General features: G+C 53.7%; 3 protein-coding genes across 3 annotated transcripts; all 3 read left to right on the forward strand.

Moving 5' to 3' along the window:
• Nucleotides 1-3,355: 3,355 nt before the first annotated feature.
• On the forward strand, nucleotides 3,356-9,943 carry PG985_015550 (Conidial yellow pigment biosynthesis polyketide synthase; the record flags this gene model as incomplete). Its single annotated transcript, XM_066835316.1, has 3 exons — nucleotides 3,356-3,648; nucleotides 3,702-3,993; nucleotides 4,055-9,943. The coding sequence occupies 3 exons, from the start codon at nucleotides 3,356-3,358 to the stop codon at nucleotides 9,941-9,943; spliced, it is 6,474 nt and encodes a 2,157-aa protein (XP_066676519.1).
• A 640-nt stretch (nucleotides 9,944-10,583) lies between these two features.
• On the forward strand, nucleotides 10,584-11,148 carry PG985_015551 (uncharacterized protein; the record flags this gene model as incomplete). Its single annotated transcript, XM_066835317.1, has 2 exons — nucleotides 10,584-10,805; nucleotides 10,891-11,148. The coding sequence occupies 2 exons, from the start codon at nucleotides 10,584-10,586 to the stop codon at nucleotides 11,146-11,148; spliced, it is 480 nt and encodes a 159-aa protein (XP_066676520.1).
• An 8,541-nt stretch (nucleotides 11,149-19,689) lies between these two features.
• Nucleotides 19,690-20,949, forward strand: PG985_015552 (uncharacterized protein; the record flags this gene model as incomplete). Its single annotated transcript, XM_066835318.1, has 1 exon — nucleotides 19,690-20,949. The coding sequence occupies one exon, from the start codon at nucleotides 19,690-19,692 to the stop codon at nucleotides 20,947-20,949; it is 1,260 nt and encodes a 419-aa protein (XP_066676521.1).
• Between the last annotated feature and the right edge of the window lie 2,607 nt (nucleotides 20,950-23,556).

Below are 23,556 nucleotides of genomic sequence, written 5' to 3' on the forward strand. Positions count from 1 at the left end.
TTAGCAGCTTCCAAACTGGAATACCAAGCCTTTTCCTGCCTTCTAGAGATCCGAGGGAAACAGCCCAAGTACCCTGGCAACCTGGAACCGCCTAGACCGATCATCGGCGATGGAAACAGCAAAATGATATCACTGGGTATCGCTGCAGGGTAGAGAAATTCGGCGGTGTAAGTGTATACCTGACCTGTATGGTATTTCTCACACGTTTCACTCGCCGGCAAGTCTCGTGAGCGCGGGATCTCGCGAGCGCGGAAACGAACACGCTGTATCCCGTAGTATAGCAGAACAGAAGGAAACCAGTCAGAGTGGGCCGTTGGGTCCAGAACACAATTGTTCGGGTTCTGAAGGTTGGATCGGTTTCGATTGACTGCGGACCGCAACGTTAGGTCGGGTTGGAGCATCGGCCTAGTACGGTATCTCCGCATGCCTAAACTCATGTAACCTGCAGGCAGCTCTGTGAAGGGGTACCCGGAGAGCAGCTGAAGATGTACTGCAAATACCTACCGCAACTCAAAAGTCATGTCGCCGGCTTATTCGGCGCTTCTGGCGGCGGGCGGAAAGTCAAGGAGGCCCCAATACTTGAGACAAGCAAACTCATATGGTATAAGCGAGAAAAGAAAAAAAAAGGAAAATTGGGAATCGACGTTTGGATGACAAGCTTGTGACTGGCCGATCCGGCCCCAAGAGGATATGTGACATGCCCCCAAGCCGAGCGGCAAGCAGCTGAGGGTTGGCTGTTAGATGCGACGTTGATAACGGCTGGCAGCAGACCGGGCCTGAAGCTCCATCTTACAAGATGGCGGGTGGAGTAGAGAGGGCCTTAAGGTTATGCGGCTGCTGTGTGTGTGTGTGCCTGTGCCTGAGGCTGATGGCACCAAGACAACATATCTACTGAACATTGAAGTCACCCAGGCCTTCAACGTAAGTGGATGCTTCAACAAACCATGATTGGTGGGTTCCTGGCAAAATAGGAAAGAGAGAAAGCCAAGCTGAATGACACCCAGTCCGGCCCGCCCATTGCTTTGACAACGCTCCAGTGAAAAAAAGAGTTGCAATGGATATGACATCAAAGCAAGGCACACGGGGACATGTGCTGATAATCCTGAGACGGCCATTTTGGCTTTTTTTGCATCTAAGACAGCAATGCACACACCATTGAAGGGCTACTACACGCGTATTGCTTGATAATCAAATCGATCGAGAAGACCATTGATTGCCGAATCCACTGGTGCGATCAGGAGGTGAATCAAGCCCGTGCTGCGAATCCTGCCCTTGGCTTGTTGCTTGCTGCGCTGCGGACTACCCTACCGACATATCCACCAATCCATACCAGCGGGTGGTGTGGCTGCTGGGGAAATATGCACTTGCTGGCCCTGGCGGACGGACAGTGACACGGGCGGTTAGCCACCTCCCACCAGAAATGGCCGATTGGTGACAAGTGTATTCGCTTATGGCGGCCGGCTGGGAGACTCTCCGAGCAATGATGTCTATATTCTACCGGCTAATGGCGCGTGTGGCTTCACGGCTCTCCAGGGCCAAGCAGGGCAGATTGTCATCGAGACCGACGGAGAGAAAGACATGGAGAAATGTAGATCAATCGGAATGCAAGGAGAGGAGACCTGTGAACTGCATGTACCAGATCCAGCCGACAGGCTGTCGCGCAGCTGAGAACCGATTGTAGCTCAAGGCCCAGCTACCATCTGCCCGTGATCCGTCTGGTGCCTTGAACTTTACGCTGAAATAAACGGCACCTCAACTCCATGGTGTGACGGTATTATACAGCACCCGGCTGGCAAGCAGTCGGCAAGGGGGCGCCTGCCAGGTGGAGGCAGCCTTGGGATTCGTCCAATTTCCATTTGGTCCAATCACGGTCCAGCCTCCGACCTCAAGAAAGACAAACACAACAACCACCGACAAGAACGACGATAGCAGGTCGACTGCGACTAGCCTCGGCTTTACTGTTCGGAAGAGCTGAAACACGAAGAATCCCATCTCGATACATGCTTTTCTCTAATATGCCTATGCCTCTTCTGAACGAAGAGGGTTTTGGTTTGGATTGAGTCGACCGTCCAAAACGAGAGAATGAGCGCGCGCGCGCTCGCAAGAGACCCACAAAACCACTCTTATACTGATCCTCGCCAGGCTCAAATCCCAGACATGGATGTGAGAAAAGGAAAGAGAACCCAGGCGACAGAGGATGGATACGGGCGCCGCTGCCTTGCATTTTCTCTCGAGCAGGACCAGAATCCTGAGGAGTCCCACCCTACTGGGTGAAAGTCTGTTCTCACTTCATTCCGCCGAAGCCCCTAGGGTCGGACTCAGGCTTCTCACCGTATGTACAGACAGTCCCACCACCAAAAAAAGTGAGAACATACTTTCTATTTACAGTTCCTCAAGGCATACATTGGGGCTAAGAGTACCTTGTTTCTTTTCTGCCCCTACGCCCCCCTTCTTGCCGATATCGAGCTGATGGGTGCGTAAGATCCACTTTGTTGTTGTGCGCCGCGGCCCTGGTCGCGGAGTTCCCCAACGGCCGTGGACGACCCACCGTCTGCTTACCGAAACGGGGACGATCACCAACAGAAACATTCAGCATCCGATCAGTCCCAAGCCTAATTTCCTGTGCGTAGTTTCAAATCGCTGTGACTTAGGTGTCAGACGGTCTTGTCAAATACGTGCAAGCAGGGCCGTACCTGGCCCAAAGGTGAACCTCGATTTGGCGCTGCCTACTCCTCCTCGCCTACTAGCGGCAGCAGGCACCGTCCTTCGAGAGCTCGGAGCCGCCTCTCAGGTACCCGAGTGCCAGAGCAATCTGTGTCTGCCGCTCTATACCTGCGTGAAATGTCTAGGTGCGGGCTGTGGCCCGGGGTTTGTACGACGTCACGAGTCTCCGCGTGTCTGTTACGAGCCCACAGAGAGGCTAGGTAAGCATTCCTTTCGGAAAGTACTCGGCTGCGCCATCAGCCAGGGCTGGCAGTTCTCTGCACGTATTCGCTCCCTAAAACGGAAATTCCATGGTTATTGTCCATCAGTCTTCGGTCACCGAAAGGCAACCCATGCCGGACATCTGACCCCCCCGGTCGAAGTGAAGGTAGGGATCATGGGGGGTGTCTGTTCTCTGTTCTCAGCTGCACACCCCCCTTGGATCCTAACCTAGATGTGCGGGTAGAGGGAGTCTTGTCATGGATTACCTAGCAAAGTGGCACTGACCTTTGCCGTACCTTTCTTCCACTACCCTGTCTTCGGGCCATGTTCGTTATGTATATAAGTGAATGCCTCGTCGACTCTTGCTAGGGTCAGAAGATCTTATCCATAATCTGCCGGGATAACAACCTGAACCGTCTCAACACTCACAATGGCGGACCAGATGGCATTCCTACTCTTCGGGGACCAGTCCCTCGACACACATGGCTTTCTTGCCGACTTCTACCGTCTAGGGAACCCGAGTGTTCTGTCGAAGGCTTTCCTCGAGGCCGCGGGCGAGGCGCTGAGGGTGGAGGTTGAACAACTGCCTCGAGTAGAGAGGACGAAGATACCCATGTTCCGAACCCTCCGCCAACTAAACGAACGGTATCATGCCCAGAGCATCAAGTACCCAGGGATTGACAGCGCCCTGCTCTGCGTCGCACAACTCGCCCACTACATAGAGTAGGAAGACCTGGTCAAACTTGACATGTGAGAACCCGCTAACCGCCGCATAGCCGTTCCGAGAAGGAATATCAAGATGCCACAGAGCCGGAGAACACATACCTTTCCGGTCTCTGCACAGGCCTGTTCGCAGCCAGCGCCATCGCGTCGAGCCCGTCCCTCTCGTCGCTCCTCCCCATCGCCGTCCAGGTAGTCTTGATGGCATACAGAGTTGGATCACACGTAGCCTCGTTAGCAGAACGGCTAAGCCCTTCGGCTGAAAAGTCGGAGAGCTGGACTTATGTTGTCCCTGGAGCCAAGGAGGCTACCGCCAAGTCGGTCCTCGACGACTTCCACAAGTCTGAGGTAAGGATATTCCATCACATAGCACTTCAGTTTCTTTCCGGATTGCTCACAAAAGGAACAGGGCATTTCACAAGCCGCTCACGCTTACGTGAGTGCTGTCTCGGCCAGCAACATTGCCGTTTCTGGGCCGCCAGCTACGCTGAAGTCTCTTTTCAGCAAAGACTTGTTCGACTCTCGACCGACAGCGATACCCGTGTACGGTCCCTACCATGCTGCTCACCTGCATGCGACGGCGGATTTGGACGCCATACTTCGCCTTAATGACGAGTCTGTCTCAGCTGCGCTGGCAGATTCGAAGCCGCGAAGCTCGGTCATGTCCTGCGTGACGGGCGCCTCGTTTACCGAGACCGATACGAAATCACTTTTGAAGGCAGTCGTCTGGGAGATCCTGAACGAGCCCCTGCTGTTCCACAAGGCCCTGAGCGGCAGCATCGGACACGCACGTGATTTCAAGGGCACTCGCGCCCTGGTGATCCCATACGGCCCCACGCAAGCTGCGGGCACGTTGGCCAACCTTCTAAAGGCCCAGACAGAACTCGAGGTGGTTCTGCGCAACCCCCCGGCGATCTCCCGGGAGAGCAACACAGCCAGCATCGGTAACCATGGATCTACCGGAAAGTGCAAGTTGGCCATTGTCGGCATGGCCGGCCGGTTCCCCGACTCTGCCAGCGTCGAGGCATTCTGGGAGCTGCTCGAGAAGGGCATTGATGCCCACCGCGTTGTCCCTGCGGATCGATTCCCCGTCGACAGCCACGTCGACCCTACCGGGAAGGCTGTCAACACCAGTCACACTCCCTACGGGTGCTGGATTAAGGACCCTGGTCACTTTGACCCGAGGTTCTTCAACATGTCTCCTCGTGAGGCGTTCCAGACCGATCCCATGCAGCGTATGGCTTTGACCACTGCGTACGAAGCGCTCGAGATGTCAGGATATGTGCCAAACCGTACGCCATCCACTCGCTTGGATCGCATTGGCACATTCTACGGTCAGACCTCCGATGATTGGCGCGAGATCAACGCGGCTCAGGAGGTAGACACGTACTACATCACAGGTGGTGTCCGTGCCTTCGGCCCCGGTAGAATCAACTACCACATGGGTTTCAGCGGACCCAGTTTGAGCATTGACACAGCGTGCTCGTCCAGCGCGGCTGCGCTCCAAGTCGCTTGCACTTCTCTGTGGGTGAAGGACTGTGACACTGCCATCATTGGTGGTCTCTCTTGCATGACCAACTCGGACATTTTTGCTGGTCTGAGTCGTGGTCAGTTCTTGTCGAAGAAGGGCAACTGTAATACCTTCGACAACGATGCTGACGGCTACTGCCGTGCTGACGCTTGCGCCTCCATTGTGGTGAAGCGTCTCGATGATGCCCTGCTGGACAAGGACAACATCCTCGCCGTCATTCTCGGTTCCGCAACCAACCACTCCGCTGATGCCATTTCCATCACGCATCCTCACGGACCCACGCAGTCTATCCTGTCTCGATCGATCCTCGACGAGGCGGGTGTTGACCCTCACGATGTCGACTACGTCGAGATGCACGGAACTGGTACACAGGCCGGTGACGGTACTGAGATGGTTTCTGTTACAAACGTCTTCGCACCTGCCGAACGCCACCGATCCGCTGATCGACCGCTTTACTTGGGTGCGGTGAAATCGAACGTTGGTCACGGAGAAGCAGCCTCGGGTATCACCGCTCTGACCAAGGTTCTTCTCATGCTCAAGAAGAACGCCATCCCGCCTCACATTGGTATCAAGGGCGAGATCAACAAGACCTTCCCTAAGGATCTTGGTGACAGAGGCGTCAACATCGCATTCCACAAGACCCCATTCCAGCGCCGGGATGGAAAGCCTCGCAGGGTCTTCGTCAACAACTTCAGTGCGGCTGGTGGTAACACCGGTCTCCTGCTCGAGGACGGGCCCAAGTACCCTGCGGCTACTGCCGACCCCCGCAGTGTGCACGTCGTCACTGTCACTGCCAAGTCGAAGTCTGCCATGATCCGCAATGCCGAGAGCCTGGTTCAGTACATCGAGGAGAACCCCTCGACCCCCATTTGCGATGTCGCATACACTACCACAGCGCGTAAGATCCAGCACTACTGGCGCATGAACGTGGCTGCTAGCAGCTCTTCGGACGCTGCGCAGGCTATCAAGGAGCGCCTCAAGTCCAACTTCGTTCCTGTCTCGCCTGAGCAGCCCAAGGTTGCTTTCATGTTCACCGGTCAAGGCTCGCACTATGCTGGTCTGGGCAAGGAGCTGTACGCCCACTACTCGGTCTTCCGATCTGCCATCAACGAGTACGATCAGTTGGCTCAGATTCACGGGTTCCCTTCATTCTTGCCTCTCATCGATGGCAGCGAGCCCGAGGTCCAGAAGCTGTCCCCTGTCGTGGTCCAGCTCGGCCTTGCCTCTTTCGAGATGGCTCTCGCCAAGCTCTGGGCTTCTTGGGGTATTCAGCCAGGTGTGGTCCTTGGCCACAGTCTTGGCGAATACGCTGCTCTCAACGTGGCTGGAGTTCTCTCGGCAAGCGACGCGATCTACCTTGTCGGTGCTCGCGCTCAGGTTCTGGTTGAGAAGTGCACTGCTGGCACGCACGCTATGCTTGCAGTCCAGGGATCTCGTGAGGTTGTTACCGAGGCCCTTGGCGAGCGCGGTGCCACGACCAACGTCGCTTGTGTCAACGGTCCCAGAGAGACTGTCCTGAGTGGCACGTCCAATGAAGTGGCCGAGATTGCTGAGCAGCTCGGCGCTGCTGGCTTCAAGTGCACGCAGCTCAAGGTTCCCTTCGCCTTCCACTCTGCCCAAGTTGAGCCGATCCTGGATGACTTCGAGAACCTGGCTCGGTCAGTTCGCTTCGGATCTCCCAAGATCCCCATTATTTCGCCTTTGCTCGGCAAGCTGGTTGATGGCGAGCCTATCAACCCCAAGTACCTCCGTGACCATGCCCGTGAGGCTGTCAACTTCTTGGGCGGTCTCGTCGATGCTCAGAAGTCTGGCATCATCGATGAGAAGACTGTCTGGCTCGAGGTTGGCCCTCACCCAGTCTGTGCCAACATGGTCAAGGCTGCATTCGGCGTGACCACCATCGCCGTACCTACCCTGCGTCGCAACGAGCCTACCTACAAGACTCTGAGCGCCAGTCTGTGCACCCTTCACTCGGCTGGTCTCAACCTTGACTGGAACGAATTCCACCGCGACTTCGACCAATCTGTTCGCCTGCTTGACATGCCGACCTACTCGTTCGACTACAAGAACTACTGGCTCCAGTACACCGGTGACTGGTGTCTGACCAAGAACCGTGGTGCTCTGCCTGCCCCGAGCATGAAGGCCATCGAGGCACCCAAGCCAACTCTTTCTACTACCACGGTCCAGAAGATCACCAAGGAAGAGGTCAAGGGTGACATTGCCATTCTTGAGTGCGAGTCTGAGATGACTCGAGAGGATCTGAGGAAGGTTTGCTCTGGCCATCTGGTCAACGGCACCGCTCTGACCCCCTCATCTCTCTACGGAGACATGGCCATCACTGCTTGCGAGTATGCCTACAAGCTGCTGCGCCCCGAGGCTGAGGACATTGGCTGCAATGTCGCTCACATGGAAGTCCCCAAGACTCTCATTTTCGACACCAAGGCCAAGAGCCAGGTCCTTCGCATGACTGTCAAGGCAGATGCTGCCCAGGGCTACGCTGACCTGACTTGGACCACTGGAGAGGGTGCCCAGAAGGCAGAGCACGCCAACTGCAAGGTCTACTTCGGCAACAATGACGAGTGGCTGGGCGAGTTTGACCGCGTCAGCTACCTCATCAAGTCTCGTGTCGAGGCTCTCAAGGCCGCCGAGCAGCGTGGTGATGCTTCCAAGATCGGTCGTGGTCTTGCCTACAAGCTGTTCGCAGCCCTCGTTGACTACGACAACCGCTACAGAGGTATGGAGTCGGTCATCCTCGACAGTGCCACCTGTGAGGCTACTGCCAAGGTTGTCTTCCAGACCAGCCCCGAGGACGGTACTTTCCACACTGCGCCCTACTGGATCGACAGTGTCTGTCACATCTCCGGTTTCATTCTGAACGGCTCAGATGCCATCGACTCACGGGAGCAGGTCTTCATCTCTCACGGATGGGGATCCATGCGTTTCGCTGAGAGACTCTGCGCCACCAAGACTTACCAGACCTACATCCGGATGCAGAACATCAAGGGTTCCAAGATGATGTCTGGTGATACCTACATCTTTGATGGTGACAAGCTCATCGGTTTGGCTGGCGATGTTCGCTTCCAGGCTATCCCACGCAAGGTCCTCAACATCGTCCTTCCGCCTCAGGGTGCTGCTGCTGCCAGTGCCGCCCCTGCTCGTACTGCCCCCGCTGCTGCTGCCAAGCCCGCTGCTAAGGCCCCAACCAAGGAGAAGAAGCAAGTCACCTCGTCGAACCTGCCGGCAGTCAACAAGAAGCTGAGCAAGACCTCGGTTGTTGCTCAAGTCATGGAGATCGTTGCCAAGGAGACCGGTGTCAGCCACGACGAGCTGGCTGACAACATCGCCTTCTCTGATCTTGGTGTTGATTCGTTGATGGGTCTCACCATCAGTGGTCGCCTCCGTGAGGAGCTCGAGCTGAACGTTGACTCTCACGCTTTCAATGACTACGCGACCGTCGGTGCCTTCAAGACCTTCCTTGCCCAGTTCGAGACTGCTGGCCCTGTCGCCGCCGAGGAATCGACTGACTCCAGTGGCTCTTCCGAGACTGCCGATCTGGAGACTGACTCTGACGTGACCACCCCACCTGATGAGAGCGACAAGGGCTCGGTCAAGGGCGATGGTCCCAGCGACTCCAACGTCAGCGAGCTTCAGGACATCGTTCGCAACACTATCAGCGCCGAGATGGGTGTTGAGGTTGAAGAGATCATCGCTGCCCCTGACCTGGCTGCCCTCGGTATGGATTCGCTCATGAGTCTTTCCATCCTCGGAATCCTCCGTGAGAAGACTGGTCTGAGCATTCCTGCAGACCTTCTCGGCCACAACCCTTCCCTGAAGGATATCGAGAAGGCACTTGGCATCGAGGACAAGCCTAAGCGCGTCGCTGCGCCCAAGCCCGTTGCCCCTGCGGCTCCCAAGGCTGCTGCTCCATCTCAGGAGGTTGTCAAGACCCAGCCTACCATGGTCGACAATTACCCCCACCGCAAGGCCAACTCTGTCCTCCTTCAGGGCAACCACCGTACCGCTACCAAGCAGCTGTTCATGATTCCCGATGGTAGCGGTAGCGCCACTTCATACACCGAGATCTCTGACGTTGGTTCCGACGTGGCAGTCTGGGGCATGTTCTCGCCCTTCATGAAGACACCTGAGGAGTACAAGTGTGGTGTTTACGGAATGGCTACCAAGTTCATCACTGAGATGAAGCGCCGCCAGCCCAAGGGACCCTACGCCGTTGCAGGCTGGAGTGCTGGAGGTGTCATTGCCTACGAGATTGTCAACCAGCTTACCAAGGCCAACGAGGAAGTCTCCAACCTCATCATCATCGATGCTCCCTGCCCCATCACCATTGAGCCTTTGCCTGCTGGTCTTCACGCATGGTTCGCTTCTATTGGTCTTCTTGGTGAGGGTGATGACGCCGAGGCAAAGAAGATCCCTTCGTGGCTCCTGCCTCACTTCGCTGCCTCTGTAACCGCCCTTTCCAACTACACCGCAGAGCCCATCGCCAAGGAGAAGTGCCCCAAGGTCACCACCATCTGGTGCGAGGATGGTGTCTGCAAGCTGCCCACCGACCCTCGCCCTGACCCCTACCCAACCGGTCACGCTCTCTTCCTGCTCGACAACCGAACCGACTTCGGCCCCAACCGCTGGGACGAGTACCTCGACGTCGGCAAGATGTCCTTCCACCACATGCCTGGCAACCACTTCTCCATGATGCACGGCGACCTGGCCAAGCAACTGGGTAGTTTCATGCGGGAGGGCATGAAGAACTAGGCTGTCTATCATGACTACCACTACTACTTACTCTCCTTTTGTACCCACCTTCCTTTTCACGATATGTATATGATAAGTCAAACAATCCTTGTAATTCTTCTGTGTGGTATGGTAATGGGGTCTGGAACATGGCGGCGCTCCTCTACAGCATAGGCTCTCTCATCATGGGTTGTTTTCACTTCCTTTTTCATTTCCATTTGTTAGTTTAGATTGATGTACTGGGCTGGTCGCTCGTACTACGGTTTTCCTCGGCACTTAGAGACATAATATACCACCGCCTTTATGGTTTACTCCAACCCTCGTTCGTCTTTAATGTTCTACGTAATTGTGGCTCTATTCATACACTGTCGGTCCGGTCTTGTCGTCAATAAAGACATGACTTGAAATTCCCCCTCGTGGGAAGGGATTGTGATTATATCTAAAATGCATAGCAGTAGTTTACCTGCCTTAACAGTCGAGACCCTTACTTCCTGGAGTTGTTGTGCAAATGTTAGATAATAAACTTAACTTATGATTCTATTCCTATCAACATGTATACAATCTAGAGCTGATTGTCCCAACAAATCTACTCCTTAATTCTTACGAAGTCCATATCTTGTCCTCACGTCACTTCCCCCCTCCCATTCCTAATCCACACATAATGTCATATCCAAGCAGGTGCAAAACACTACACAGTACTCATGTGAAAAAGTGCTCCGTTCTCACCGTGTTTGCGCAAAGAGCAAATTCTGGTGAAGATCTCGTCGTCATCGACTATGCACCCGCTACATTTTCGATGGTGACACATGGGACCCGGTCTCATAACCGCAGCTTCAAGTACGATGCTGGTAACCTTGTGCGACACCGTCCTTTCATTTACGAAGTATGCAAGTCGGGTAGTTGCAGCAACCCACAAGCGGACATGGGAAATGCCCGTTCTTGCGCACCACTCGCATACTTGTGCCTAGCCAAACAAGCAGCATGGCCCAGTCGATATGCTGTCTGCAAAGGCATGTCTCAGAGAGATAGTTGGGAGATGGGATGGGGTCACAGCACAGCCCAACCCGGCCTGGGAAGAAGATGTGCAAACCAGCCGAGGCTGTTGCTACTGCTACTGCTACACCTACTCCGCTGAGGTGGGTATCGCAGCCGATGTCGTCAACTCAGTCAACTCCTGTTCCGAACCCCAACGCCGTGACTACCAGATGGCAATTTTTGATTCCTAATCCTGATGCTGGCTATCTGGAAGTGTGACTCATCGTTACTACACACGCGCGTCCATTCCTTTCCCTCGCATATCCGGTGCCGCCAACCATCCACTCACACATGTTACTTGCGCCGGCATTGCTCCTCAATGATCGACACCCATCCACACGAGTTGCAATGCACGCCGCTGGCTCGTGGGGAGCTGAAGCGACCATCTGGGAAAAGAAGGGTCACACTGCATTTCTCCCGTGACCAGCAGTTGCAACAGGCATGGCGATCCACCATCAGACCACGTTGCGGCCCCAAAGATAGACCGGCCTCCCAGCTAGCTATGGGGATAGCATATGCTTGCGTCTTGGGGGTCTTTGCTCGGAAGGTACGGGCATCTTGCAGGCAGCATCCAGACACGATGTATGGATCCTGTGCGGGAGAACCTGCGGGTTCGCAAGCTTTTCCTTTTCGTGTTCTGTCCAGTGCGTGCTGCCTTTGCGATTTGTTTTCTTTTCTGGGCCGAGTTATCCTGTATCTACTCTCACTAATGATGTTGCACATTCCCCCAAGCAAGAGCCAGCTGGCACACGGGGAGGGAGTCAGGGAACATGGGGTTTACGGCAACGAACCAATGCTCGCGAACAGGCGAAGAAGGAAATATGTCAAGGCCCAAGACAAAATGCCAATGAGGTACTGGCAGACAATGGGGATAACCTTGAGTTGCCCTTCTGACGTCAAGCACTGTCAGTCAGTCCCTTGTGTGGATTACAATCCGCCCTCCGTCTTCGCTCTGCTCTCAACTGTCTCCTGCATGCCCAGAAGTCTATGTCGAGGCGCAGGGCCAAAAAGAAAGCAAGGACGCGTGCCAGATAGAGTGAGATGTCTTTGATGGGCCCTGATCTACCTACCCGCTGCATGATGGGTTTCCCCTCCAAGTAATCCTAAAAGGAAATGGGCCGTAATTATTCGGTAACAGCTACGCAATCGCCAGGGCCCACGAGACTGTATACAGGCACACTCTCACGCTCACACACACATCTACGCTCTTGGCTCGGATTCAACAGAAAACAAAGACGGCACCATGGCCGGGAATTGGACGTTCGGTATTGGCGCCGTTGAAACGAGCGTGTGACTTTTGTTCCGGCAGAGCCAGTGGCTTGCCCTCTTTGTCCCGTGCCGTTGCGTTTATGATACGTTACGTGACTGGAGGAGGAGGCACACACACATATCGTGTGGCTCTTGATTGCTCATTATATTTGCTTCTTCGGCTCCAGGGCCCCGTCTGACCGCCAAGTCGAGTCGAGCATGCACAGGATGCTAGGTAACCACTCTGCTTGGGAGTAGGTGGATGCAGCAAACCCAGTAACGCATGGAGGGAACCCGCATTTATCGAAATATATATCCGATGCAGCTTGCCATCTGTTGGGCACTCTAAAAAGAGAGCGAGAGGGCGAGGGGAGGCAACCTGGGCCTGGGCAGGCATCTCTCCTAGGAGACCGGGATCAGCTATATCCGTGCGGTTGCGCATATGGCATTTCTAAGCAGGCAGGGCGCGCAGGCGACGAGCGCCGCAGTGAACTCTATCATACTCGAGCCAGATGTGGAAATCGAGGAGAGCGTCGAGAGTCCGCATGGCTGCATTGCAGCGTTCTAGCCCGTAGCACCAACGTCAAGTGCTAAGGGGGCAGTTAATCAATCTTCTGCCACCAAGGTTGCGCAGACATACATTTGATACATACATGGCATGGCATCGACCACGCACACATCACGCACAAAAGTCGCGAACACGCGAAAGTCGACGCAAAACCTCGCTCCTCGGAGTCTATGTTTGCCCTTGGCCAAAAAGTCCGGCCCGGAGTCGCCTCCGGAACTATGTTTGGAACTATCCAATCCCGCCTTCCCTTCTTGCCCCTCCTGCCTTTCCCCCACTCTTCTTCTATACACACTTTCTTATTGCTGACCTTTGTGTATCACGAGAGAGAGCCGCTTACCGTCGAAGAGGATTGCATGCAGATTGCGGGATGAAATGGGGGAAATCTAGACTTGTGGATGGCGGCGAACTGTCAGCATCTTCCTTCCGGTGCAAGCCTTCCTGCTTCTTTTGCGTAACAGGACCTGCTTACCTTGCTGCATGAAGAAAGTAATAGGGCCTTCTTCCTCTTCCCTCTTCCCCCCCCCCCACAAGAGACAGAGAGAGAAGAGAGAAGGAAAGAGCAACTTTGACAGTACACGGCATGTGTGGTCAGGTAGCAGCAGTCAGGTCATCCTCTAGGAGGTGTTTAATGTGTTTTGTGGAACTTTTCCATGCGTAAGCTTCGGGATGCAAAAGGCAGTGTTTTGCGTCGCCCTTTCTCGTGGTGCATATTCCTACCTACCTCTCTTTCCCTTTTGCTACGTGCATACTTGCCTTCAAGTCGGACCACGCCAATCAGCCTTTTGGCCATGGGGAATTCGGTCTTCTCGATTTCTCCGTTTCCCTCTCGCCCATCTATCATGTCCAGGGGCAAGCAATTGGATCTGGTGGAAAGCAAGATAATTCTCGCGCGTTTTCCTAGAGCATCCCTGCCCCCTTTTTCTGCAAGAACTGTTGGCTGAGCTTCGCGAACGAAAGGACCCATGACATGCTCTGATGGTCTGTCTGTCTCCCTTTCCGCCGTAGGGCCGCAAGGAGGTCGTTTCGAGAAGGAAAACAAACTGTAGTAGGTAGCTTGACAAACACCTCGATCTTTCCTTCTCATCTCGAGACTCGTGTCTACGCGCGCGGGAGTAACACGCTAGCGCAACCACTCTCAGGGCCGGCGCGGGGCATTGTTACATGCTTTGGGGGCAATCAATCAGGGACAGGCCCAGCCCAGGGGAGGCGTAACCCACCGCTAGTTCACGTTGACCACCAAAAGAGGTAATCAAGACAGGGCGCACGGCCTGTGGAGGCGCCCCTTCTCGGAGCGGAAGCGATCTTCACTGCAACAAACAGCACTTGCTTCTTCTGCTGTTGCTGCGATTTGGTAAGTAGAAGCAAAGAAACAGGGCTTCGTCTATTGGAGCTAGCTGTCCCCTTAGTGGCCTGCTAGTAGCCTATTCCTTACTTGACAGTGGGACCGGAGCCAACTTAGTGGGCAGGAGAAAAAACAAGCTTAATTCCTTTACTCCTGTTGACGGGTTTTGTTTCCTGCCACAGCCATATAAAAGTAACCATATTGGTATCTTGGTTACCCGTACATCCTCCTCTTACTCGGTCGCGTTTCAGGTCGCATGCTTAAATTGGTGGTGGCTGGAGGAACACTCTAGTACATATCAGTATGTGGGCGTCGAAAAGTATACGAAGCCCGCGGGACCCTTGTCCCCCAGCCATGTCTAGATTCGAGGCATGCTTTCCGGTGTCGAGGTCATTACGTCTTCAATCTTGCAGTATCCATCTGAGACTTAATCTTGGTTTCACGACGAGGGCGCTGTTGAGGCGGTCACTAAGGGGAGGTGATTTTATAGCATAAATTGCGATGAGACGGCAGGAGTTCGTTGATTCGCTTGCCGAGTCTAGCGTTGAGCGAATGTCTGGACGAGTTCATGTGTCTTACCGCAATCGGAAACGTTCCGAGTATTGCTCCCGGAGTGTCGGGTCGCTTGCTGGAGAAGAAAGGATTGGCATACGATTGGCCATGTGGATGGGTATATTACCTGTATTCTCTGGTCATGGTACGATATTCGTGTAACGAGCCATTACCATTAATAAATGAAGGGTATTATCCGGGTCCCGAGCCACGAGCTGTATCTACCCTGGTTTCTGTTTGCACGTGTATGTATGTACAATCTATCTGCTTAATTATTTACCCACCTCTCTTCTTCTCGCCAATCTTGGACGCGCGTGCTGACCTAGCCCTGTCGATAAGACAACCGGCCAGGCGGTACCCAAGACCAAGACACAACTGAGGGGTGATTTGGACCCTTGTTGCTTGGATCTGTAGCTGAAGTGGTGAAGGTTGCCCTAGTCCATGTATGTACCCGGCCCTGACCCTGGTCGAAGATCCAAGAGATCCACGGCTACTTACCCTGGTGCGTGGGATTGCGGGGACTTTCATGTATCTCCCTGCTTGCTTGCACGGCAGTAGCATGCAAACATACAGTCAATGACTTGTCGCTTTCTCTAGGTATGATTCGAAATGAGACGTGGAGATCAACCTTCGTATAGCGTGTACTGCTCATCACAAGCAGAGGCTCAATCAGAGCTTAATGATTCATGAAGCACTCGATAACTTTTCGGCCAGGCTTACATGCAGGAGGAGGTGGGAGGGGGAAGGCGAAGGCGAGGGTAGTAAACGACAGCAGCATACCTGCCAGCCTGCATTGCATATGTTGGTTACTGACCATACGCAACCCAGCCTCGACACTGGGCCCTTATCATGACCAGCACACTCTGTGTGAGCACGCCCCGCGGCGCGGCGGGCAAGTTTCCTGGTGGTTTATTTTTTTTCTTCCCCCACGAAGATGATTTGGTGTTTTATACCCGTATACCCGAGCAAATGGCCTTGAATGTAGGACATGCGCCACTTGGCCAAACCGGCATTGGATCAACATGCCTTCTTCCCCAGAGTGGCCATGGCGAGCGAGCCTATCTTGCTTGCCTAACTGCCAGCCATAGCCAAGACAGCCAGTAGCTACAGTTGAGGCGTCGAGCCAAAGCAACATGTCAACCATGTCAGAAGGTTCAGCTTTGGATGTTATGCAGATCTTTGCTGATAATGAGTCAATCAAGCACCCTGGCCCGGCGGGTCTGGTAACTGTAGGGCACCTGTCACCTCGAAACCGTCCACTCACCACTCGCGTACCAAGAGAAATCAATAAATCCATGGGCACTGAGACCTGAACCAGGCTGCTGGCCAACACATCTGCGGCGTCCTGTATGTCCGCTGCTCGGCATCCATGTCCTGCGCTCGAATTGGGGGCCCAAAATGCGTTGTTACGGCGTTGCAGGGTTCTAGTGCGTACGTGGCGTTCTCAAAGCGGAATGGACGAAGGTCTTTCTCTGGTGGCTAAGGGAGGACAAAGTGCTGCAATATGTACTGCGCAAAGAGTGGAAGGTAGGGGCCCGCGGAAGATTGGGTAGGTAGCGAAGAAAAAACATACGATGGAAAACGAGCTGAGCGGGAGAGCGTGCGAGCGAGCTTTCTGGGGTTGCTCTCACGCCCAACAGAAAACAACCTACGGTTGTGCTTGGGGTATGATATGACGATGATGATGTTAGCGATGGGAAAATCAGGATAGACTACGTGGTCGGGAGTCTAAACCAAACTTGGCGGTCTCAGACCACTGCACGCTGGAAAGCCTAGATTAGATCTATCTAACACACGAGAGACATCAAGGTTACGCAGTGCTTACCCCAATTGGGACTGCGGCGAAGTTTGACGTTGTTCGATTTGATGGTTCGAAAAAGAAAAGAAAAAAAGATCACGAAAGTTAGCAAAGCTATAGTAGTAGCAGAGCAGGTGTATCACGTAGTCAGAAAATGATGAAAAGGGTAGAGGCCGAGGTCGCCGATTCGTCAACGAGTCGCTTGCTGCCTGCTGCCCGATCGGGGTCTGCATATAGGGCTTATAGATCAACCACCGTATGATAGGTGACTTTGGATGCACAAATTTTTGGGTCAGATCAAGTGAGGATGGGGCAAGGGCTTGCGACTGGATGCCTATACGTTCCTTGCGACTGGATGCCTATACGTTCCTTGCGATACTTGCAGCAACCATTGTACAGCTCATGACCGAATTTAGCTTCGTAGCCCCCGCTCAGCGATCACGGAGTTCCGGGTTTCCTGAGAGGTCGAGAGAGAGAAATAGAGATAAATAAATACTTCCTTCAGGCGCACGATGTCTAGTGAGCTGTGGTCAGTAGAAAGAGAAGACGGCATGACTGTAGCTATCCAACAATTTCCTGACAAAAAAACGATCCGTGTTCAGGTTCATTTGCAAATAGAACGTGGCTACAGGACGGGGCCGCGGGCGGGAATATCCCAGTCTAACCACTGGCTCACTAATAACGGTAGCTAAATAAGGACAGCATAGCGCCCTTTAGCGCGGCGCCCGTGCACAGTAAGTGCGAGTGCTAGCGGCTGTGCCTGAGTACGCTAATGATGGAAGAAGCCAGCCAACCTTTACTTGGGGTACTGTACTTACTTGTTTGCCTACTATGGAGGCAAGAGCCGTCGTCTAGTATATTTTTAGGCAGAGCCTGCCGGGTGAAAATTGTAAGCACCCCCCAGTGAGTGAGCCCTGCAAATACTAAGGAAATGTAGAGAATGCAATCTCATATACGGCGTACCTTTTTGATATGGATGTCAATAATAGACATCCAATCTGGACTGCTTGTGGCTGAGATGGCATATTAGGACGAGCCAGCTATACGCATGGCTACTTCTTTGACATTGTAAATCCGAGTGGGGTTCCTGCCATCAGTGCGATTGATTGGGCCACACACCTAAAAATAAGGATTGATAGGGCAAGCACAGCAAAGTTCCTGAGACACAGACTGCATTGATGTATTCGGCTAGGCCTAACTTGGTCTTTTCCTAAATCTTAGTGCCTAACCTAACATGGCAGATTTCCTGTTCCTCTTGGCCTCATACTTTGTTTCCGAAAACCCACCTTCCCACACTCGTGCTCTAGTGCTATGGTATCCCCATCCTATCAGCATCTCGATTGGTATCATGGATCTCGAGCATCGTTGACATTGACAGACAGGTGACCATACTAGAGAAAGTGACGAGCATAGGGTTCTGTCAGCTCCCACGCCTGGACGCACAGAGCTTGGAGCCTTTGTACTCAACGGCACTCCCGATTCTCTTGTCGCTCGGTGCCATTTGGTAGGACAGTCAGACAAAGACAGGCAGGCCGACGAAGAGTCAACTGCACTGATACGTTGTATCCATTTGAGTATTCGAGAAAGGTGCTCCCATCAATGGCTTCCAATAATTCGTCACCGTTCACGTGATGGGCAGTGCTACTGCACAAGAGTTCAGCTCTCCACCGGATTTGTCTCCCGTCATGTCACCTAAGACTTTAGGGTATACCGATCCTATCATCCTCCCTGAGCTTGAACCATTTCGGGTCCGAGTTTCCGCCTACAATGAAACTCTGTGCCCGATTGAAGGAGTCTCAGCGTCAGCAGCAACGCGGTTGGTCGAACTTTCCACTTGCTTGCTGCATCCTGCATTGCTGGAGATAATGGGGCCACATCTGACTTGACCCCTGTCAAGTCCTCGACTGCACACTATCTGGGCTCATGACGAGTACCCTTGTCCTCTCTACTGACCTGACCCTACTCGGATCGTGTAGAAAATTCACGGGAATCGGCTCTTGAACAAGGTACCCCGTTGTCCCGCCCTCCTTCCAGCTCCAGTGTTTTATGCATATCGGTTTCTCCTGCACAAGGTCCATCAGCACTGCACCTGCGGTTTGCCCTATTCTCTCTACCTGACCGGCCTGAATGACTGACTGGCTGGCTGACATGGACTCGCTACCGCAGAATCAAGCCCGTCAACATTTTTTTATTGTCCCGCGGCGTAACCAAACATAGGCGTAAAGGGGCTCACTCAGTTTGATTGAAGGAGCCCCTGTCTATTGGGATACTCGCCGCCCAGCTCACGCCATTCCGGTCTCATCGTACCCGCGCGCGTTCGACTTCAAGTGAGGATCGACAGCTGAGCATGGTCGGGCTTTATTCAGCTTACAAGCAAGACGTCTGAGCAACTGCCATGTGTAAGAGCTTCCGCAAGTGCCACATACGTACATCTCGAAAGCTCGGCATGTGCACTGGGGTGACCTGGTAGAGATGCTTCTCACCGTTTCCCTCAACGGACTAATTCCCAGATCATGGTTTGGGCGGCTCTTCGACTGACAGGCATCCTGGATCCTGGCAACCCTGTCCGTCCAGCACCTACACTACACACCACATACGAGAATGACTTGGCGAAGCTCGTCCTAAATTCGCCTTGCGGGCCGCTGTCTCTGTGGACAAGCCCATCCCCCGCTGGCACTTGCTCGTGCCCTCCATGGACGTGGGCATCGAGAGAGAGATACGCAGATAACTTTCTGCCGCCTGCAGCATGCCATACCTGACCCCTCCCCTCTCTTTCCCCTGGACAAATCAGGTTTTAGCGTTTGCATTCTTCTATCCGGGCCCTTCCCAGTCCAAGTAGTGCTCCCTTCTTTTCTTGCCCTCGAGGATGCAAGCATATCCCTCCTCCCTTCACAACGCTCTGCCACTTCGAGGAGCCGACTTCCTTTCGCTTGACTTTCCCCGATGTTTCTCTTATACAAGAATGACATATGATACTTACTCCTTCTCTTAAACATACAGGGGCCCACTCCATCGCTTTTTCGTGTCTAGCTTCCAGTCTTATATCCCCACAAACCTTGTACGACCTCTACCTCCCGAGGGTCTCACTTATACAGGCTACATTATTACTACCCCGTCCCTCTCCCACGGCTTTTCCTTCTGCTGCAATGCTCACTGTCGTTACACCCCGGATATAGGTCTCAGACTGCAAGCATTTCTGTCATATATCGCTTTTTCATTCCAGAATGGCTTCCCCAGCCAAGGCTCGTCAACCCCGTCTTCGCGCCTCGTGCGATGGCTGCTTCCTCGCCAAGGTCAAATGCTCCAAAGCCAGACCCATCTGCTCACGGTGTCTCGCGTGCGGCATCGAGTGTCGTTACTCACCCTCGAGTCGTGCAGGCAAACCCAAAGCAGATGCCAGCAACAGCAACCATGGGCATCCGCACCCCGAAGCCAACGATATATCTGGCATGGGAGACGACAAAGCCATGATGTATGCTACACCCACAGCCCAATCTTCGGAGCAGATGTTCAGACTCGACTCTGGCTGGGCTACGCCTCCTACCAGTGTCGATGGTTCCATGAGCAGGAACCCCTCGGTATCGACTGGGCTCACATTACTGGGAGTCGACGAAAGAATCATGGGTGAACATGATGGTATGCCAGCTCCGCCTGACATGTATACCCCCGCCATGCCGTGGACGCCCCCTACAGATTTATCATGCGCCCAATATGGCGATGTCGCTGTTTCCGCCGCTCACATGCCTGGGGCACATGTGCGGTCACAGTCGTTCGACATGACCATGCCTACGCCAATGGCCTGGCCCGACCCGGCCGCCCACGACATGATGGCCTACAGCCAGATACCGACGCCTGCGAGCATGTCATCTAACTATTTTCCAAGTCCAACCGCAACGCCGAGTGTGAGACCGATGCCCACTCGCCATAAGTCCTCTTCCTCTACAATCAACGGGGGCTCTTGCACATGCTTCACGGTGTGCCTGCAGTCTCTCCAAGCTTTGCACAACGCATCTTCCCCGGCTACCCCTCCCTTTGATTTGGTTCTGTCTCTCAACCGCAAAGCCGTGGAGGGATGTGCCGCGATGATGGCATGCCCGAAGTGCATGAGCCGTTCCGGTACCCATACTGCTGCTATGCTGCTTGCCACTGTCATTGGGAAAATTACATCGTTTTACAAGAATGCTTCTCATACGTATTTCGACACTGGGAACATGGCCGTCAATAACGGAAGCCCCGGTGGCCCTCTAGGGTTCACACTTGGTGTATACCAGCTGAATGGAGAAGACGGGCGATGGCTGGAGCTGGAAATCTTGGCGAGAGAGCTTCGCAAGCTGGAAGAGGTCTACGCGAGATTTCGCGAAGTTTGTTCAGACCTGTCTGAGGATCCCGAGGTCAGCCGCGCCATGCTTGGCTACCTTGGACACACGCTTGGATCTACCCTCGATCTTGTCAGTCATAGAAAGGGCGATATAACATTCGTATAGCACAAAAAACGTGGCGAGGAAACCAATGTCATCCCACGCGAGCTGGGATGATTATCACATTACTATGCGAGCTGGTGATGGGGCCAGCTTGCAACCGTCATTCATTGCACATCATAGCGAAGCGAGTACGGCGCCTTGGGGAGAAGGGTTCATCATTTCGGGAAGCATTCTAGAGAACGCGGTTCTACGAGAGAGACAGATCGGTTGCGGGAGAGGAAGTTTTGCTCGCGGTGGCTTGACACGGCACGGCCATCTGGATATTGCCAAGGACGACGGTGTGATGCCACATTTCCGTTGCTGGTGCCCTGTGGGCAAGCTCCTAAATGTCGCTTACATCCGAAGTTCTTGTGTACCACCATATCACGATGCACATGACTGACGCGCAGGACTAATCGCTAATCAAGGGCAATTGGGTTTGATTTCTGAGGGATCTGGGTTTTGTATTTGCATCACTCCCTTAGATTACTACATACATCATGGGACACAGGTTTCTGGGTCGTGTTTCACATTCATACGGGCAAAGTAGTTCTCCTGTAATTCCGCAAGAATTCTTAGTTATCTCATCGAAAACATCCTTGAAGGGTTCTTATGGTGATACAAACTCCTGCATGCCATTGTATATAATACCAGCATGCATGAGGTGGCTGGCTGGGTATTGGTTGCCCCTTTGGCTTATTTTCCGCACCGGTGTCATACTTTACGAGGCGTTGTAGCAGCAATCCTGAACCCCCATACAGCCTACAATCAAAGACGACGTCTGTCTGATAAGGCATCTTCGATCTGGCCAGTCGAGTAATCACCCACAACACCACCACGATCAATATACATGCAGCCTCTCGCGCTTGGTAGCCTTCCGCCACGGAAGGAGGGGTTCCCAATAGAAACATCCGTGGCAGTGACGTAGCTGAGGGCAGTTGGGCTCTGATGGGCTCGCGGAAAAGCATACTGACATCCCCCGGGCCGGTTAGTTTTCAGCCTCAGTAAGCAAACTGAGCTTGAGTCGAGTAGCTGTGATCTAAGCCAATGCCATTTTCAAGAATCGGCTTGCCTCAAAAATTGGACCGTCTCGTTGGGTGTGAGTAAGTATGCAAAGTACAGGCCGCAATGCCCAATCCATTGAGCGCAGTGTATCGTTCTGCCGTTAAAGATAAAAATAAGTATTGCCTCATCTAGGTGGTCGTCTGTCCGTAGGCATCCTATCATTGGCCCATAGGACGAACTAAGCCCTAAAAGAGTAAGTAAGTACATACCTAGCAGCTGGCGGAGAAGTGCCTGGAGAACGCTCTGGCTGCTGAGGCTTACCAGCATAGGCAAGCACGTACTTTGCTGCCCCCGCCTGCTTGGGCTTGCCTGCGCCTGCCTCTTTGCCTTCTACCTGCCTAGCGGCCTGCAGAATCCAATCCCACCCACCAGGAAATGTCCACCTGCAACGACCTCGTCTCTTGATTACCTACCTACTTACATCTTACTTACCTCCCCCAAATCCCCTCCCCTCTATAACGGATAGGACAAACGGAAGGATTGCGCGGCGTTTCCGCTCCCCGGTCAACATGTAAGTAAGCATGGACTCGCGTGCATCGCATCAAATTCGCCCGACTTGCGAGTAGCAAAGCTGGCCGGAGAACCAGACCGATCAAGCCTACCTAATTCCGTCATCGATGAAAAAAAAACTGCATTGCGCGGGATTGTGGCTTGCATCTTGCCTACGCCCACCTTGGACGATTGGAAGGTTGGAAATTCGAACCGCAGTATATGTACACAAAGAGGGAAAAACGGGCATATTTGCTCGAGCGCCACCACGTACGCCCACGGGCGGAACGGTCGGTTACTCTCGCCGTCTTCGCTTCGAGGCAACAGCACCACTGTCCTTCTCCATCCACCCTTGCCAAGGTCGCGGGCTTGTCGGAGACTATGGTCGTCTCCTGCTGCCCCCCATGCCCACGGGTGGTTGTCGGTTCCTTGTGCAACCCCTCCCCTCCGGTCTATACTGGAGATATGGGAATCCTTCCTCCTCCCGGAACCCAAGAGACGGCTGATTGGAGGAACCAGGGCTATTCGAAGCGGTCATGCTCTTCTATCTCCGACGCTCGCAGGTAAACACAAAACGCCAACCTGGATTGCTGACACCAACCAGTCCGCTCCCGATAGCTGAAGGCAGCTGCGGCGCCTTTGGACAAATATTCCGCTTCCCCCTCCACAGCTGAATCCTATAGGACTGGCAGCATGTTGTGCCAGCTTCCTGATTGGCCTGGTCATATCACGGCCCCCATCTTATGCCAGGGGATGATTTCAAGACGATATATGGAAACGTACCATCTGGCACAGGGCCGTGTTCTAGATGCTTGCCACAATTTTCAAACAGATGAACCACATGCGCTCATACCCGTATCGGCAGGTAGGTATCTCAGGGTTTCACAGAGATGCCGGACCTCCCCAGGGCAAGAAATTTCCTACGAATTGGTTGATGCCAACCTTCCCATGCATTCGATATTCTGATGGTCTCGGATCAGCTATTCGGGCCTTTAGGGTTGGACAGCTTCATAGCTGCAGTATTGTCTCGCAACTTGACGCCTCAAGTTGGAGGCTCGACGGCGCCTTGGCCGTTGC

Source organism: Apiospora marii, assembly GCF_038362585.1.
Source record: "Apiospora marii strain CBS 49790 chromosome Unknown utg000013l_segment0_segment0, whole genome shotgun sequence".
NCBI lineage: Eukaryota > Fungi > Ascomycota > Sordariomycetes > Amphisphaeriales > Apiosporaceae > Apiospora > Apiospora marii.